The sequence below is a fragment of the Lissotriton vulgaris genome, chromosome 7 (assembly GCF_964263255.1).
Source record: "Lissotriton vulgaris chromosome 7, aLisVul1.2, whole genome shotgun sequence".
Lineage (NCBI taxonomy): Eukaryota > Metazoa > Chordata > Amphibia > Caudata > Salamandridae > Lissotriton > Lissotriton vulgaris.
The window spans coordinates 492244570-492261065 of NC_141695.1; the positions used below are offsets into that span (position 1 = coordinate 492244570).

The 16496-nt window shown below is 45.2% G+C and overlaps 1 protein-coding gene across 4 annotated transcripts in view; it reads right to left on the reverse strand.

Moving 5' to 3' along the window:
* TMEM220 (transmembrane protein 220) overlaps nt 1-16496 on the reverse strand; it is a 216189-nt gene that overhangs the window by 63834 nt on the left and 135859 nt on the right. For 2 of the 4 annotated variants that reach the window (XM_086930568.1, XM_086930567.1), the window contains one exon: nt 11126-11185. The exons of the other annotated variants lie outside the window; for them this stretch is intronic. In XM_086930568.1, coding sequence (XP_086786694.1) covers nt 11126-11185 — 60 coding nt within the window. The remainder of the gene's footprint in view (nt 1-11125; nt 11186-16496) is intronic. 4 annotated transcript variants of the gene reach the window in all.

A 16496-nucleotide genomic window follows, 5' to 3' on the forward strand; every position in this document is an offset into this window, starting at 1 on the left:
TCCTTCCCCTTTGAAAATGAGGCGAAACGGGTGGCCCCAAGAATATGGAGTCTCATGCTGCCGCAGGAAATCAGTCACTTTACGAAATTCCTTGCACTTCTGCAGGGTGATGGCAGACAGGTCCTGGTAGAGAGCAATGGGTTATCCCTGGAATTGAAGAGGCTGGGCTCGTCGCGCCTCCCTGAGGATTCGCTCCTTTAAGGGGAAGTCGGGCAGAAAGGCTAATATGTCTGGTGGGGGCGCCGAGGACCGTCTGGGCAGTCCTACCCTGTGGGCTCTGTCAATGCGTATCTCGAAGTCCGCCGTTTCGCCCAGAATTGACCGGAAGAGAGTCTGTAGGTAGCCCGTGATGTCCGAACCCTCTGATTTTTGAGGGACCCCCCGGACCCGTATGTTGTTCCGGCGGGAACGGTTCTCGAGGTCTTCCGCGTGGGTCTGGAGGTCCATTTGCTGGTCAGTGAGACGCACAATTTCTTGCTGGAGGTGCGTGATTTCCATGCTCCTGGACTGATCCGCTTCCTCCACCACGGCCACTCGCTCCCCTAGACCCTCCACATCACGCCGGAGCTCCCGGACCTCTCCCGCCACTTCTTGTTTCAGAGATCGAAAATCATCCCTCAGGGAATTAAAGAGGCTTTCTAGGAAAGTTCTAGTGATGGGTGAGTGGTCCTCCGTAGGTGCAGGCATCTGTTTTGTGGTCTGGGGGGAAGGAGGGTCCTTTCCGGGCTTGGACTGCGTTTTGGCCAGAAGCTTCGGGAGCGTCTGCGACCCTTTCTTCGACCGTTGCCCCGCCATGTTGTCTGTAGGGTCGCAACAGTCCCTGGCGTAGGGGTGCGGGGGATGAAGCGTGGGTATGCGACCTACGGGCCCCGGCGGATAGGCCCTGGGCTGGAGTTGGGCAGGTGATGCCTCCTCTGTCGCGTCGGGTAGGCGGGATCCCAGAAGGCTTGTCAAGGGAGGCACCTGGCTGTGGAGCTATGTAGGCGGCGATTTCCCAAATGAGCGGTAAAGGAGTTAGGAGCAACCCCTGTGGTGGCTCCCCCCGGTGACGATCAGGGCAAACTTGGAGATGGGGGCCCCTTGGAGTCAATCGCCGGGGGCTCGAGCGTGCCCCCCGAGGTCCGGTATAATGCCCCCTCCGCGCTCCTCACCTGCGTTTCTCAGTTTTCCGTGGCGGTGTAGCTGCAGTCCGGTGCCTCGACTAGCCACTCAGCTTTCTCCCGCAGGATGCGCCGTCGCAGCGACCCCCGTGGATCAGGGTATCATCCGTGCAGCGGCACCACAGTGGCTGCGTTGTCCAGGGTGGCACGGCCCCCCGCAGCCTGCCCCCCGGGTGGCGCTGGTAGGCCCAAGGCCGGGGGGTCGAGTTCGAGGATGACCGGCCGGCACCAGCCTCACCGCCAGCCAGGCTGCAGAGTCAGGGACACTCCACAGGTGGCGGGGCCGACCCTTGGGTCTCGTCAGAGTGTGACTGTGGGCGCTGTAGTGGAGCACAGGAGCTGTGTCGTGACAGGACACAGGAGCAGCGCAGGCCGCGGGGGTAGGGCACGCCGGCTCCTACCGGACCACCGCCGTCCGGTTGCCAGGCGCCCGCCCGGCAGAGATGTTGGTGGTCGGGCCTCCGCGGGAGCCAGCTGAGTGTACGGCGGGGGAGTCGCTGCAGTGGGTGGTCTCGGTCGTGTCCGGCGGCGCGGGACTCCAGGCGGACAGGTCTCCCAAGGTGCTTGTAGGCCCAAAAGCCGGGGAGTCGATTTCCGTGACTCCCGGCTATCGCCCGGCTCCGCTGCCGGACGTGTCGCTGAGCTGGGGGCGGTCCGCAATCGGGAGTCGGGAGCCACCCGGGTGTACACAGGCGCGCTGGAGCCTCAGCAGGCCACGGGTCTCCCTTCGGGCTCCGGCGTCAGAGCGCGCCGGTTCTCATAGGGCCGCGGCGGGCGCCATGTTGCGGTCGCGGCCTGCCAACTTCGGCTCCCTCGAGCTCCGGCACTGCCTCAGCGGCAGCAAGCAGGCACCGGACGGTTCAGTAAAAGACTGGCCGCAGACTCAGCCGTTTTGGGTGCGTTAGGGAGATCAGGCTGGTGAAAAGGGTGCAATTTGGCGGGATCGGGCAGGGAGCCTCCGGGACCTGCGACCGATCATGCCGCCATCTTAGCCACGCCCCCCTTATGCCTTTTTTTAAGAAACCCTGAAATAGAGCCCTCGACAATAAGTCTTTGTTAGCTCATATAGATTCATGCAGTAGAGATCTTCCATATGAGACAGAGGAATTAAAAATCTGTATTACAAAAAATGGAAGCCAAGTGAAATTTAAAGATGTCATCCCACTTTCCTTTCAATGGAACTCCAAAGAAGAGAGCCCACAATGGAACTGGTTACCTGGTGTTCTATCGAGCAGATCCAATAATAAACTTCCACAACAGCCATCCTTCTAGCAATGAATTAAAAATAATATCATGGAAAGCTGCAGGAATAAAGAATAGTAGGGAGAAGTTACAATACTTATATGCACTAGAGTCAAACGTGATTTATCTTCAAGAGTCCTGGTGTACAGAGGAACTACTGTGTAAGGATTATTTTACTCTAGATTGTAAAGCAATTCCACCCAGGAGAGGACATGCAGAGGGAGGGGTGGCATGCCTGCTGTCAAATAAGATAAAAAGGAATTATAATTACTACAAAGATCCGAGCAACCTTTTTTTGGCAATAACATTGTATAATGCTGATATTAATGTAAAATGTAAACCATTGATGTTGATAAATGCTTATATTCACTTTCAGTTTATAAACTTTATTTCGATTTTAAAAAAAAATCACAAAACATACATAGAAACCAGGTAGGAGAATACATCAAATCCCTATATCAACACAATTGATTATAACATGGACATACAATGATCACCATTAAGAATATAAATAATATAAAAAGTCTAAAACCCTCCCTTATATTCCACCTGACGCCTGTCACGATGTACTCTTGAAGACGGTTTTTTCATACATTAAGAAAGCAAATGAAGTAGAACCCTCCCCTCATATAGTATTGGTAGGGGATCTCAATTGTAAAATCTCTCATTTTAATTTGGACATATTCCGAAATAAGGAAAAAGAAGAATCCTTACAGATTCCACAAGCACTCTTTCCACAAACTATTAGGACAAATAAGAGAGGGAAAATGCTCCTTGATGAAGTAAAGAAAGTTGATGGCACTATAGCAAATGGAAGATTGCCTTCAGATACACCGGCGAACTTCACCTGTAAATCTAACAGTAGAGAATCTATCCTAGACTATGTGGTAGTGGGAAGTACCTCCTTCTTCTGATTGAAAGATCTTAAGGTTTCCAATACTCTCTACAGTGACCATAAAGTACTAACTCTCAACGTAAATCTAAATTTACCACAGAGCGATTCATGGGCACTAAACAGTGAATCTGTCGGTTTTGGTAAGAAATCAGGGAGATGCTATTGGGATACCAAGGCTATCTTGGGCCTGGAAAGTATCTTAGAGGTCACTGTAGAGAACTTTTCTAACTTGAATGGGTTGGAAATCGCCAGTTTTAATGCTTTTATGATTAAGGTGATTGTTATTGCAAAGAAGTCGAATGAAAGAAGAAGTACTAAAGTAGTCCCCAGATCTCTACGTCCGTTTAATATTGAAATAAACAAATTAATTAGAGAACAGTACTTGACCTACTCCTCTGATATCATAGAATATTACTATTAAAGAGGAGAAGGACTAGAGCAAAGGTTAAGGTGAAAAAAGAGAGGGGAGCTAACATCTGGATTAAACTGAGAGAAGCAGTGTTGAAAGGCCAAGTAAGAACGTATTGGTCTCATCGGGGAGGGATGTGGAGTTAGATCAAGACGACTTCCAGTTACTATTGAGGGGCATAAATGGGTTGGTTATATTCAGAACTTATATGCAAGTAATGTAACTGTAATTGACTGTACTGGGCTAAAGGAAGACCCCTCATCGTATGGCCCGCCATCTGAAAAAGATATTGAAATGGCGATCAAGGGGATGCGATCCTCAGGGGCGTTGGGCCGGATGAGCTACCAACTACAGTTTTGAAACAAAACACTACATTGTGGAGTAAAATCCTTTACCCAATGTTCAATTACTGCTATGCAAATAAAATGGTTCCCCCGTCTTGGAAGTAGAGCATATTAGTCCCCCTGTTCAAGAAGGGAGACCAAGATGTTCCACATAACTACCGTCAAATTGCACTTTTAGACGCAGTGGGTAAAAGTTTTGCGAAATGCCTCTTGATGCAAATTAATGACTGGGTGGACGCAGGTAAAATCTTACCTTTTGAACCAACCAGGTTTAGGACAAAGCATGGAACTATCGATAACCTAACGGCACTACAGGTAATAAATGAAAAATATGTTAAAGTTAGAGGAGGAAGAGTGTACACAGCTTTTATAGACTCCTCCACAGCATTTGATAAAGTAGATTGACTTTTGCTGTGGAGAAAACTGTAGGACCTGGGTATGCCGACCATCTTTTTGAAGTTAGTCCGCATTCTCCATACTAACACTTGGTGAAGAGTCTTGATGGGAGGGGAAAGAGGTCCCAAACTATCCCCACTATAAATGGCTTAAAACAAGGTTGTTTATTAGCCCCTCTATTATTCTCCCTATATATATCTGACCTCCCCAATGCTTTGATTTGAGGGTATCGCCCTTTACTGGGGGGAAAACCAATTGTCTGTTTACTTTATGCTGACGACATACTAATATTGGATCTGACACCGAGGGGATTATATAGTCGTCTGCAGGTACTACACGAATATGCAGAGGCTCACTACTTAAAGATAAATGTATCTAAAAGTAAAGTAATGTGCATGCATGGAAGAAAGTTGAAGTATGGGAATTTTTTTTGGTCTGTAGGTGGAAAAAAAATTGGAACTTGTAAAATCATATGTTTTCCTGGTAAAAATGGTGTGTGGAAATTTAAGTGATAAAGCCCATATAGAAAATAATATCCGTAAATCAATTACACAGGGGAAAAGTCTGGGTTCGCTTTATAGATCAACAGGAAAGAAAACACTTTGCACTTTTATTAGAGGTATTTTGTGCTAAAATTCCTGCTTCCCTGTTGTATGGTATTGAACTACTTGACTTAGGAAAATTGAGTTTTTTAAATACAACAGAAGGTAAAAATTTACAGCGCCTAGCCTCAGTCAAATCTGCTTGTCCCATGGCTACACTAAGGTTGGAATTTGGTCTGAGAAGTATTTGGGTATAGGGTCTTGCAGGGATAGTGCGATGGGTTATAAGCCTTGTATAGGGTGATCCTGGTACATTAAGATCTTTTATTCTGAAAGAATTATTAGGAAGCTTAAATCATTAATTGTTAAAAATTTTAGAATTGCGGTTGACTTTCTACAACTGGATGAATCTGTACTTTTTACACTATCGCCATATCAATTAAAGGCCACTTTGAAACAGGCCACCTGGAAATTAAGTTTCACCATGGATAGGGAAGCCCATATTCTAAAGAGAGGCGCTCATCCAGCTATTGATTCCTGTGCGATAAACAAAGTACAGGCTTATATCACTTGGAACCTGCCCCATGGAGTGCGCCGCTTTTGGTTATTATTGTGGCAGGGTATCCTCCCTTTAAACAACGTATTATCTAAATGGTATTGTTCCTCTCCAGTTTGTAATTTGTGCAATAATTCTATCCAGGATGTTACCCATGTGCTATTTATCTGCCCCGCCCTATTATTGTATCGACATAAATGGATGAGGCCAATCTGTTTACAATTATCCATTCTTTCTGCCTCTGCATTAACAGACTATTTATGAACCACCAAATTAAATGTTTTGTCATAGGATTTTAAACTTTTTTTCGTGCTTTTTAGATATGTATTAAAACATTTATATGGAAAGGATGTATGACGTTACAACGCATGCTTTTACCACGCATGCCTTTACAACGCATAGTGCTTTGGGGCGCTGGATAGTGAATAGTTTAATTCACTATTCCAACTCCAGTCCCCGTGGATAGTAGGGAAGGTGTTGGATAGTAAATTAAACCTATTCCCTATCCTCGACCGCCCCCCAGCGCAATGCGTTGTAAAAGTTGCGTCGTAAAGGCACAGCGTGGTAAAAGTTGCTTTGTAAAGGATGTTTCCCATCTGGAGATCATGATTATTAAAATTGGTTTTATCTGATGTTTTATAATATTTAGTGCATTTGTAAATCATATTTTACTGCTTGTAAATGTAAACTTCATTTTTTATGTGGATCTCTTTTGAGTTCCAAAATCATTAAATAAACTTGTTGTTGTTGTTACCAGTACTTCCATATCTCAGACTGCTTACTGAATATGTTCAGGAGATGGATTGGCTGTTATGCGACCCGGACGTGCTAAAATTACGTATTAATAAGGTCAACAAAATCGGGAAAATGCTTCACTCTGCCACATACAACACACTTTCTATAAAGGTGGAAAGAAATTTTATATAGAAACATGGGTCACTGACCCATACCAGTAACACATTTCAATGCTTCTATTATTACTATTACTGCAACCGGGAACAAGTTTTTTTTCACCCAAATCCTTTCCATTTGTTTCTAAAAATTAAACAGTATTACTACATGCACAGTTTCTTCATCTGCCTTTTGAGCACTTTTGCAGACTCCTCAGACTGCTCTAAGCTTTTGGCAATATACACCACCTTCTCATTTAAAATGATGTCAATTAAATACTTTACTATGAAACCATACCATTACTTGGTTCCTTATAAATTGAGCGGTAACATTTTCAAAAATGAAATACTTGAAATAGTCATCAAAACTGTAAGAACAGCGATATAGTGAACAATCAATTTAGTTGCTTGTAACACCTAAAGTACTGAAATGTTTTTCCAAATATCTCCCACCTTCGTGAGATTTACTTGAGTCAGTCTTTCCCTGACTTTTAGCCCATACAGTCATTTTGTTCGTCTATCCCAATTGAATGAATATGCATAATGAGTATGCTTGCAGCTCTGTGTACTGATAAATCGTACATGCCATTCCATTGTAACAAAGTGTCATGAAGACCGCCATTCCATTGTAACAAAGTCTCATTAAGACTTCACCCTTCTTTCTGGCAAACGAGGTACTTTACATTCATATTATTCAAACTATTTCCTTGCCTATTTTTTCCTAATCCATTGTCCTGGGCAGAGAGGTTGTCACTTACTTTTGACGTGAAAAGGGTTTTAAGTTACTAATTTAATCAGACTAAATAGGTTTGCAAGTTCTAACAACGCTTCGTCACTTATAGTGCTGTTCAATCTACTCTCCCTATTTATCCTGGCCCTCGAACCCCTGCTCTGTAAACTTCGGACGGCGGCCCCCCGCTGTGGTATTCGGAGGCACGGGACGGAACACGTAGTGTCCGCCTACGCCGACGATATCATCTTATATCTCCGTGAACTGCGGGGCAACCTGGACCCTATACCTCAAATATTTGAGGACTTCAGGTCATTATCAGGCCTCACCATAAGCGAACCCAAGTCCTACGGATTCACCTTTGCGGATGCAGGCTTGTCCGCTCCTCTACCCGTCGCCCCACACACATTCCAGATGGCAGACACCACTTTCCGATACCTCGGGATACACATTTATAGGGATGCCGAAGTGATGATAGATGGCAATCTCGGGAGGGCCATAAGGGCACTGAAATCGCAAATCCAATTTTGGCTGTCGCTGCCCCTTTCGATAGCCGGCAGAGTGGCCATCTCCAAAATGGTAATGCTTCCCCGCCTCATTTACTACTTCACCAATCTACCATTCCTGACCCCTGCAGCGACATTTAAAACTCTAGACACACTACTCACGGAACTTGTGTGGGGGCCGGGGCGCAGGCGCATAGGCCTAACTAAACTACAGCTCCCCCCTGGATCCGGAGGCATGGGAGTACCGGACTTCAGGGCTTACAACTACGCGTGCCAACTACAATGGCTGGCCTACTGGATAGCGGGCCGCAACCTCCAAGAGATTAATATGACGGAGGACGATCATGCTAAAGGGGGAATCCATACACTGCTCTTACCCCGCTCGGACCTGCCGAGAGATGCCCCACCGCTCCTCCGACTAGCTGTATCATACTGGCGGAAGGCATTAAAATACACGTCCCCGACGACGTCCTATGTCCCCACGATTCCGCTTTTGGGAATCCCACTAGAGTCGGGTCCACTCACAACGAACAAACTTATGTCCTGGCACGATGCTGGGGTGACGCATGTAGGCGACCTGTTTGCTGAGGGACATCTGCTGTCCTTTGAAGACTTCAGGGCCACACATGGTGTTCCTGGAGGCTCGTTCCTCCTGCATGCTGGCCTTCGCCATTATGTAACGTGTAGGTGGGCATCTGAGGGGCGAGAACCGCTTACAAACCCCTTGACAACGATGCAATACCTCATGGGGACGGGGGGACACCTAACTAAGTGGCTCACCGCTAGCATCAGAACAGGGAGGGCGATCCCTCTATCGCCTCTAAGGGCGAAATGGGAAGGAGATATAGGGAGGCCACTGAGGGACAAGGAATGGGAACGTGTCCTCCAGTTTCCCAAGAAGGTAGCTAGGAACCCCAAGTTCAAGTTCATCCAGCTGATGTTGCTACATAGAGCCTACTTGACCCCACACAGCATACACATGATGTTCCCTGATGCAGTTGGCGCATGCCCCCGATGCGAAACAGATGACGCATCGCTAATACACATGCTGTGGCAATGCCCCAAACTGGGTTATTACTGGACTACTATTAGTGACATGCTTGAGGGAGCAGGCTCCCTGCCCCAACCACTCACCCTAGAATATGCACTCCTGGGGCTGGGACCATCGTCACGCACAAGAAGCGTAGCAACACGTTTTACTGACATGGCCCTATTACTAGCGAAACAAGCAATCACGATGAGGTGGAAGTCACCTAGGCCGCCTGATCCCGATTTATGGAAAGCGGAGGTGACCTGATGGGGTAGGGCGGAAGGTGAAGCACTGCAGCGAGAGGAACGCAGAGGCCTCAGGAAAACACCGATTTCTCTGGATTGGTTTGCCATTGTGGGAATGTTTGAAGCAGGGGACGATGGGGACTCTAATGACTCGTTGCACATGTAATACATACGTCCTGCCATTCTTGAGATTCCATGTACCGTCACGAACTGTGGTGCACTCGGAGATAGTACGGGAAATCCCGTACTGCTATTGACTCTACCCCAGCCTGACTGTGTGGATAGACTTTACCGCAATGCACAGTAACATGGGTGTGGCCGATGTACATTCTATGTTTATGCGCATGCAAAAGGAGTGTCGGGAGAGATTCTTGAGGGTGGAGGGTGGGTTTATCTCGAATCGTATGGGTTTGTTATGTTCAATTAATAAGGAAAAAGATCAAAATCGAAATGTACTATGTACCTGCAAATACTGTGTAAGCGGAAACATGTTACACCCTGATTTATTGATGCGATCATACCTTTATGTTTTTGCTCTGATCACTATGCTAATAAACAGATTTTCAAAAAAAAAAAAATAGTGCTGTTCAATCAATCCTAGCCCTTTCTATGCAGACCTGATGTATTTCTTGCATTATCACCTGTTATGAAAAAGCTAATAGGTTGTGAACTGGCAAGCCTAGGGTCACTTCAACGAGGGGGAAGTCAGCTTTGATCAGAAATGTCTGTATTAGTGAGATTGATAAGACTGCTTATTGGACGCAAGTCCATACCTTTGCTAAAGATTATTGTCTGGAATCTGCAACCAGGATAGATCCTTTGCTGGATCAGGCTTCTAATTGTAACAAAAAAACACAATTTGGACTGGATTAGCTTGCTACTCTACTCTTCTTTTTATGAATATCAGGGTGAATTTCAATGTGAAGGAGGACAAGTTGCTTATTATTCTAGTTCTTAACCATGGGCATTTCCTCTGAATTCATAAAAGTCTCACCTGTTTTTATGACAACAGCTTAAGAACTGTAGCTGTCACCCTGATGCACATGATGGGGTAGAGTAGCTTCTAAGATTAGAACAAAAACCAGGCTTGATTCTTTACTACTTTATAATGTATTGGAAATTTGGCTTTTTTAATGCTTTCTTTTAGGTATTTTCTCACTTTTCTACGTGGTTTCTCAACCAAATGTACTTTATGATTAGTAAATTGGCTACAATAAAAAAGAAAAGCGCCAGGAGGACTCTTATTCAGGTGCTATTAATTAGTTGCCTTGACTACGGTAATTCCTTGTTGGTAGGAATTAGGGAGGACCTATTATCCAAACTACAGGTTGTGCAAAATACAGCTACCCGTCTTGCCCTTGATAAACCAGCTCAAACTCCTTCTTTGCCTCTCCTATGCCAATTACATTGGCTTCCAGTCAAGAAACGGGCCACCTTTTAGTTGTTGTGACTGGTCTTTAGGTCCTTGCACTGTTTGGGATCGGCTTATTTGACTAATAAACTTAAATGGTTTCACCCTGCACGTCTGCTCAGATTCAGTTATTGTATGCTGCTGTGCTGCCATAGAATCAGGAATGTAAAAATGGGAGGTCGTGCCCTTCTCCTATCTGGCATCTAAACTCTGGAACGACCTCCCTGAACAAATTCGGGAATGCCCGAATCTGTCCCAATTTAAAAAATTGCTAAAAACCTAATTTGCTCCTCACAGACTGCCTGTCTTTCTCAGGCGCCGAGAGATCCCCATAGGGATGATTCGAGTGCGATACAAATGACCTAAATAAATAAAAAAAACATTGCCAATTTGGCGATATTTTCTGCTTATTTGGCTAATAGTAAAATATTAAAAATGTCTTGAAAAGTTGAGTTCTTGGCTCTACACATGAACAGGTATTTTCTACCTTTTATGATGAACATCAGAGGGTCTCCCATGGTGGAGAAACTGATTTTTCACTTTGTTCTTTCAATATTTCTTTCTGTTTGTTCAAATCCTCACAGTACCTTTTGTTCTTTTGTGTACTCAAGTTCTTCAGACATATTACCCATACTTGTCCGCATGTTAACCTGTATCATGGCACATTATGCTTACTGTACAGTGCTCTGAAAACCGCATAAATTACGTTCGATCTTTACAAAATATTTATTTGTTCAAAAATATATATAAATATGTAAAAGATACTTACTATGAGGTACTGCGGCAAAGAATCATCCAGACAGTGATAATCAGCAATCCAGACAGCTCTCTGCGTAGAAATATTGTGCATGTTAAACATTCATTATTTAAAAATTTTACTTACCCTGTTAAACAATCTGTTCGTGGCATAAAGTTCTGTACATGCACATGCTGTGCATGCTCCTTCCACCTAATATTTGGCTTGGATAGATCCAATTTCTTTTTGTTCGTAGAAGTCTTTTGAGTCACAAGTTATAGTGACTTTTCTTTTAGTTGGTAACGCACATGGGCATCAACTCCACAGTTAGATTTTTTTCCCGCACATGGAGTGAAGAAGGAGGTAAAACAAGGGAATGCCTAAAGATATCCACGCAACAGAAAAAAAAGAAAGACAATATCTGCAACAACCAAAGCCTTCCAGGGAGGCGGGTGGCCCATGCCTGCTGCTGCACCTCTGGTGTGGGCTTAGCAATGCTTTTGCCAAGTGAGGGTGAATGAACAGCCTTTGATGCCGAGAATCCAACTCCTCCTGGATGTTGTAAGATGGGAAGCTCTTGGATTTTATAGTCTGCTGTGGACAGGTGACTGGGCACAGGAGTCTTTTTTGGCTTTGAGATTGCTTTTAACATCGATTTATGTGCTCAGAGCCGCAGTTGAGCCACCAGTGGCACTGATGGAGTGTTGGCGTCGAGGCAGGGCAAGTCCTATGCGGATGGCTTGGAGTTGGAGTCGGCTCCGAAGCCTTCGGTTGGTGCCAGCCATAGCTGGAAGCCAGTGGTGGCCTGAAAGGCTGTGTTCCCAAAAGCGGGCTCGACACCCGGCCCCCAGCGGGTTTGTGAACGCCTTGGTGTTATGTGGCACTCACTGCGGTCGTCTTCTGACACTCAGCTGAGGCAGGCTGCAAATTTGTGTTCTCTGAGTCCGACAAAGACTCAGGTTTCGAGGCTGATGGTCACAGCCTGTTCGGCGTCAACGTCCCCCTCTGCTTTATCCCTTTGGACCTCTTCCATGAAGATGTGGGGGATATAATTGTCACAATGCAGTTCCATGGAACGATGCACGAGTCGATGGTCCTGTCGATTCTGGATGATCTTTTTCAACCAGAACGCAAGGCAGGCGGAGCAGGAAGCCTTTTTATTAGGCCTGGGCGGTAAATTCCGTTCCGTTTGCGGAATTTGGGTAATTTCGCGTTCCACGGAGAACGTGAAATTGCCCAAAATTCTGCATTCCGCGACTTCGCAAAATTTTTTGCTTGTTCACGTTCACAAAATGCGTGTTTGCGAGATATTTCCCCCCCGAGCACGCAGACAGCGATTGCGAACAGTAAAAAAGCTTCGCGAACAAGTAATTCCGCATGCTCGCGGAAATTCTGCTTGTTCGCGGAGATTTTTTACCGTTCCGCTGAGATTTGCGTAACGCGATTACACAAATTCCGCTCACCCCTACTTTTTATGGTGTGGGAACAAACCAAGGTTGCAGACCATGTAATGGTCTGTCCATGAGTACTTCTAATGGCACTATAAAAAGTATCAGAAAGGTGTTTTATCCATCACAGTTTTAACATTCTTGAGCGTGAGACTCAACCAAATAGTCCTGAAAGGGGCCAGGTCGTGTGCGGCACGTCGACGACACGGTTGGTGTGAATCCGAAGGAGGAACTATGACTGTGAGAAAAAACGTATGTGCACCGAAGGATTCTTCGAAGGCTACCAGGAACAGAGAATTAGAAAGGCTATGATGAAGACTGCTACTTGGCATTGACTCAAAGCCCCGGGGAGCATGTCTGACCCCAACGACAGAAGAAAACAATCTAACTTTGGAGTTGATGTCCATGCGCATTACCAGGTAAGGAAGGAGTCACTATATCATCATAATTCAAAAGACTTCTTTGAACAAAAACAAGTTGTGCACGTCCGAGCCCAACACCAGATGTTAGGAGTATGCGCAGCAAATGTATCAGGAGTATGCACAGCAAGTGTATCTAGAGCAACACATGCCACAAACATATATTTTGGGGAAATTTGGAGGACTGAATTTAAAGTCATATGAAAGACACCAAAGCACGTCATGCATTTCATACAGAAATCAAAGTATTTTTAGGTAGAAGGTTATTTTGCCCTGACTGGCATGTACATGTTAATATTTCTTGCAAATCCAGTGATGAGAGTGGAAGGTACATTACAATAAAATTCATATGCAAAACATACAGTAAACAAATACAAATACAATAATTTTATTATAGCTTTAACCACCCAGTTTGGAAAGCCTGTGACAAATGAGTGATGAATCAGAAACGGTACCTCCGCGTCAGTGGCAGGTGTTTTGTGTAACTTTCTAGTCTATACTGCTGGAGATACACAGTGGCCTGTCTTTTTGTCAAAATCACTCAGGATAATTCACAGACATGTGCACAATTCCTTCATAGGCACTATCACACCATATTTGCAGCAACTTTGGTCACCATTCCAGTTCACCCATGATCACTTTGCCCTTAATTTTTATTTTTACATATTTAGATGGGGATTGTTAACCCTAAAAGGCGAAGCCCAATTAACATATTGCACACAAGGAATATTGGTTAGAGATAGTACTTTAAAGCGATAGGTGAGGACAAATTAAAAAGAGTGCTTGCAGTAACGTAATTAACATTGGTGTGAGAGTGGAGATGTATAGTGGTAATCAGAAACAGATGCTAGATTTTAATATGTATGTAATTCAAGAGGAGTGGTGGTGATGAAGGATATGATCAGATCAGGGAAATGCAGGGGTGTGGGAGCGAAGGAGTAGCTATATCAGCCAAAATGTCAGATGGAGTACAAACAGGTATGCCTTACTCATTCAAAGTGGATAGACCAACAGGAAGGAGAACAAGCATTGGCATAGCCAGTACGTCTCGCCTTTGGGACTTTATAAGTGTTTAGCTATGCAACAGTTAATGTTGTTGTAGTAAGGATATTGTGCTGCATAACTAAATACGTATAAGGTCACAAAGACGAGACCTATTGGCTATTCCAATGCTTGTTACCTCTGGAATTGCAGGCAGAAATCCAACAACATGGTCTCCGGGAATCACTTCAGCGAGCAGCAGCACAAGGGATATGATGGGATGCACGGTGCATGCCCGGAGTAGCCATGCCCTGTCAAGCAACTTGACACTCCTCCTGCGAAAGAATCCCTAAAAAAAAAAAAAAACTACAGAAGGAAATGTTTATACCATGATTATAAAAGGCAGTCAAGCATGTTCATGCACTGCATGCTGCAGAGTGACTATAAAAATATGACACCTTTTAAGGAAAACTCTCAAATATAATTCCCTGAACATTCTTAGAAGAAGCTGCGAGGTTATTTATCCGCTGTAGGGGTCAGGAGGAGGAGGGAAAATGCAATTGAATAAGGTGCCAAAGCTGAACACGAGCAGGAACTAAATAGAAACAAGTGTGTGGGCACTATTAAAGTATGGTGCACTTTTAAACACGCCAAATTAATATGTATAAGTCGACATGTGCGCCGGTCTCGAGGAAGCCCACCGCACTAGAAAGGCACACAGATGTGGATGCCTGCTTTGGCCTCGGGTGCACAGGAGAATGCACAAAGAACATGGGAGACCGCAAGGAGGTCCTTGCTTGTGCCCTGGGGGAATGGTGGCTCGCTCAATCAGAGCGTGAAACTAACCCAGGCAGAGTGTGAAAACGGTGAGGTGGAGAGAGAGGGTTTTGAATCAGAGAAGGAGGAGGAACGAGGCAATCAAAAGTAATGTGAAGCCGTCAGCAAAAAAAGCGCACACGTAGCCACTGAAAACATGGTGAAACAAGCCCGGGAGTTGTGCGTGCGACGCGGCCGTTAAAGTAAAAGTGATTGCCTGCTGCAAGGGTCCCCGCGAGCGATGTGAGGAAAGCCAGCTGGCGCCTGTGCGCGTAACCGCACGCTCTAGGCCACACAAAAAGCGTGTGGTCAGATTTTTGAAGCCCACTAAAGTCTAGCCAGAGCAGCGCATGCACTGGCACAGGCGAGACCTAAAAAGGGGAGTAGGGTTTAGGAATTTGGCAGAACTTGCAACTCGGGTTGAAGGGAGGTTAAACAATAGTTAAGATAGTAAAATGGGTATGCAGCTATTTCAGGGTGAGGAGAAGCACAAAATCAAATAGTGGTCCTCAGTTCTCAACATTCAAGGAAGGTGGTCAGTACGTTTATTGTGTGATGTGTATCTTATTGAGTAACATCTTACACTCTATGACAACCACCTTCACAGCATCCCTGAGCAACTGTGAGCAACATACCACCATGTCCATCTAGCCTCTTAGAGAACAGCACCAACACGTACGGTCGTGTCCGAACGTGCCTACCACAAATCTCCATTTCCCTATTACTTCTGTTCTGCACCCTCATATTTATTTATTTATTTATAATTACATTTGTTAAGCGCGCAGCTACCCGGAGGTTTCCCGGCGCTAAGGCAAACTGAATGGTATAAAGGGTGGGAGGAACGTCATACCATAAGATTAGGTATTGAAAAGCCAGGTTTTAATTCCTTTACGGAATGTCAAAAAGCACAATTCAGAACGCAAAAATTGGGGTAGAGAGTTCCATAAGGAGGGTGCCAGCAGGGAAAACGAACGTCCTCCCATTTTGGCTCTGTTGATGCGTGGAGTCCTGAACTTGTTCTGAGTGGAAGACCTAAGTGTGCGGGGGGGAATGTATTGCTGCATCAGAGCAGAGAGATAGTGAGGGGCTCTTCCAGTCATAATCTTGTGCATGTAGCAAAGTGCTTTGAATTTAATTCTGCTCTCGATTCGCAACCAGTGCAATTTACGCATATGCTGTGTGACCGAGGATCTGGCAGGCAGGTGACAGATAAGGCGAACTGCCATATTCTGTACCACCTGGTACTTCCTGGTTACCTCCTTGCCGGCACCCAGGAGAAGAATATTCCCATAGTCCAGGCGAGAGATGACAAGAGCCTGGACTACAGTCCTCAGGGTGTCAGCAGGCAGCATCAGTGGTGTGGAATTTAATAAAATATCTACTTGTCCATGGGGCAGGATGCTTAATAAATCTACTTGTCCTGTAACAAAATCCACTTGTCCCCTTTGTGCCATGTAATTCGGCAACAAATTACGCAGCAATCTCATTATATAAGAGTTCTGATATAGCCTCTCTGATTATGCCAGGGTTCATACCATAGTATTGTTTGAATACTAGCAATTCCCTTATGCTGCTATGTTTCTGCAGGTCTACATACTGGGGCTGAAGGTAATGGTAAGCAATAGTTCCAGGGTTGGAATGCCCTTTTTAGTCTGTGCAAACCTACTAACGTGCATGTTTTAAGGGTTTTCACCAATTCTTCTCTAATCATTTCTCATACTGAGAATGGTTGGAAATTTA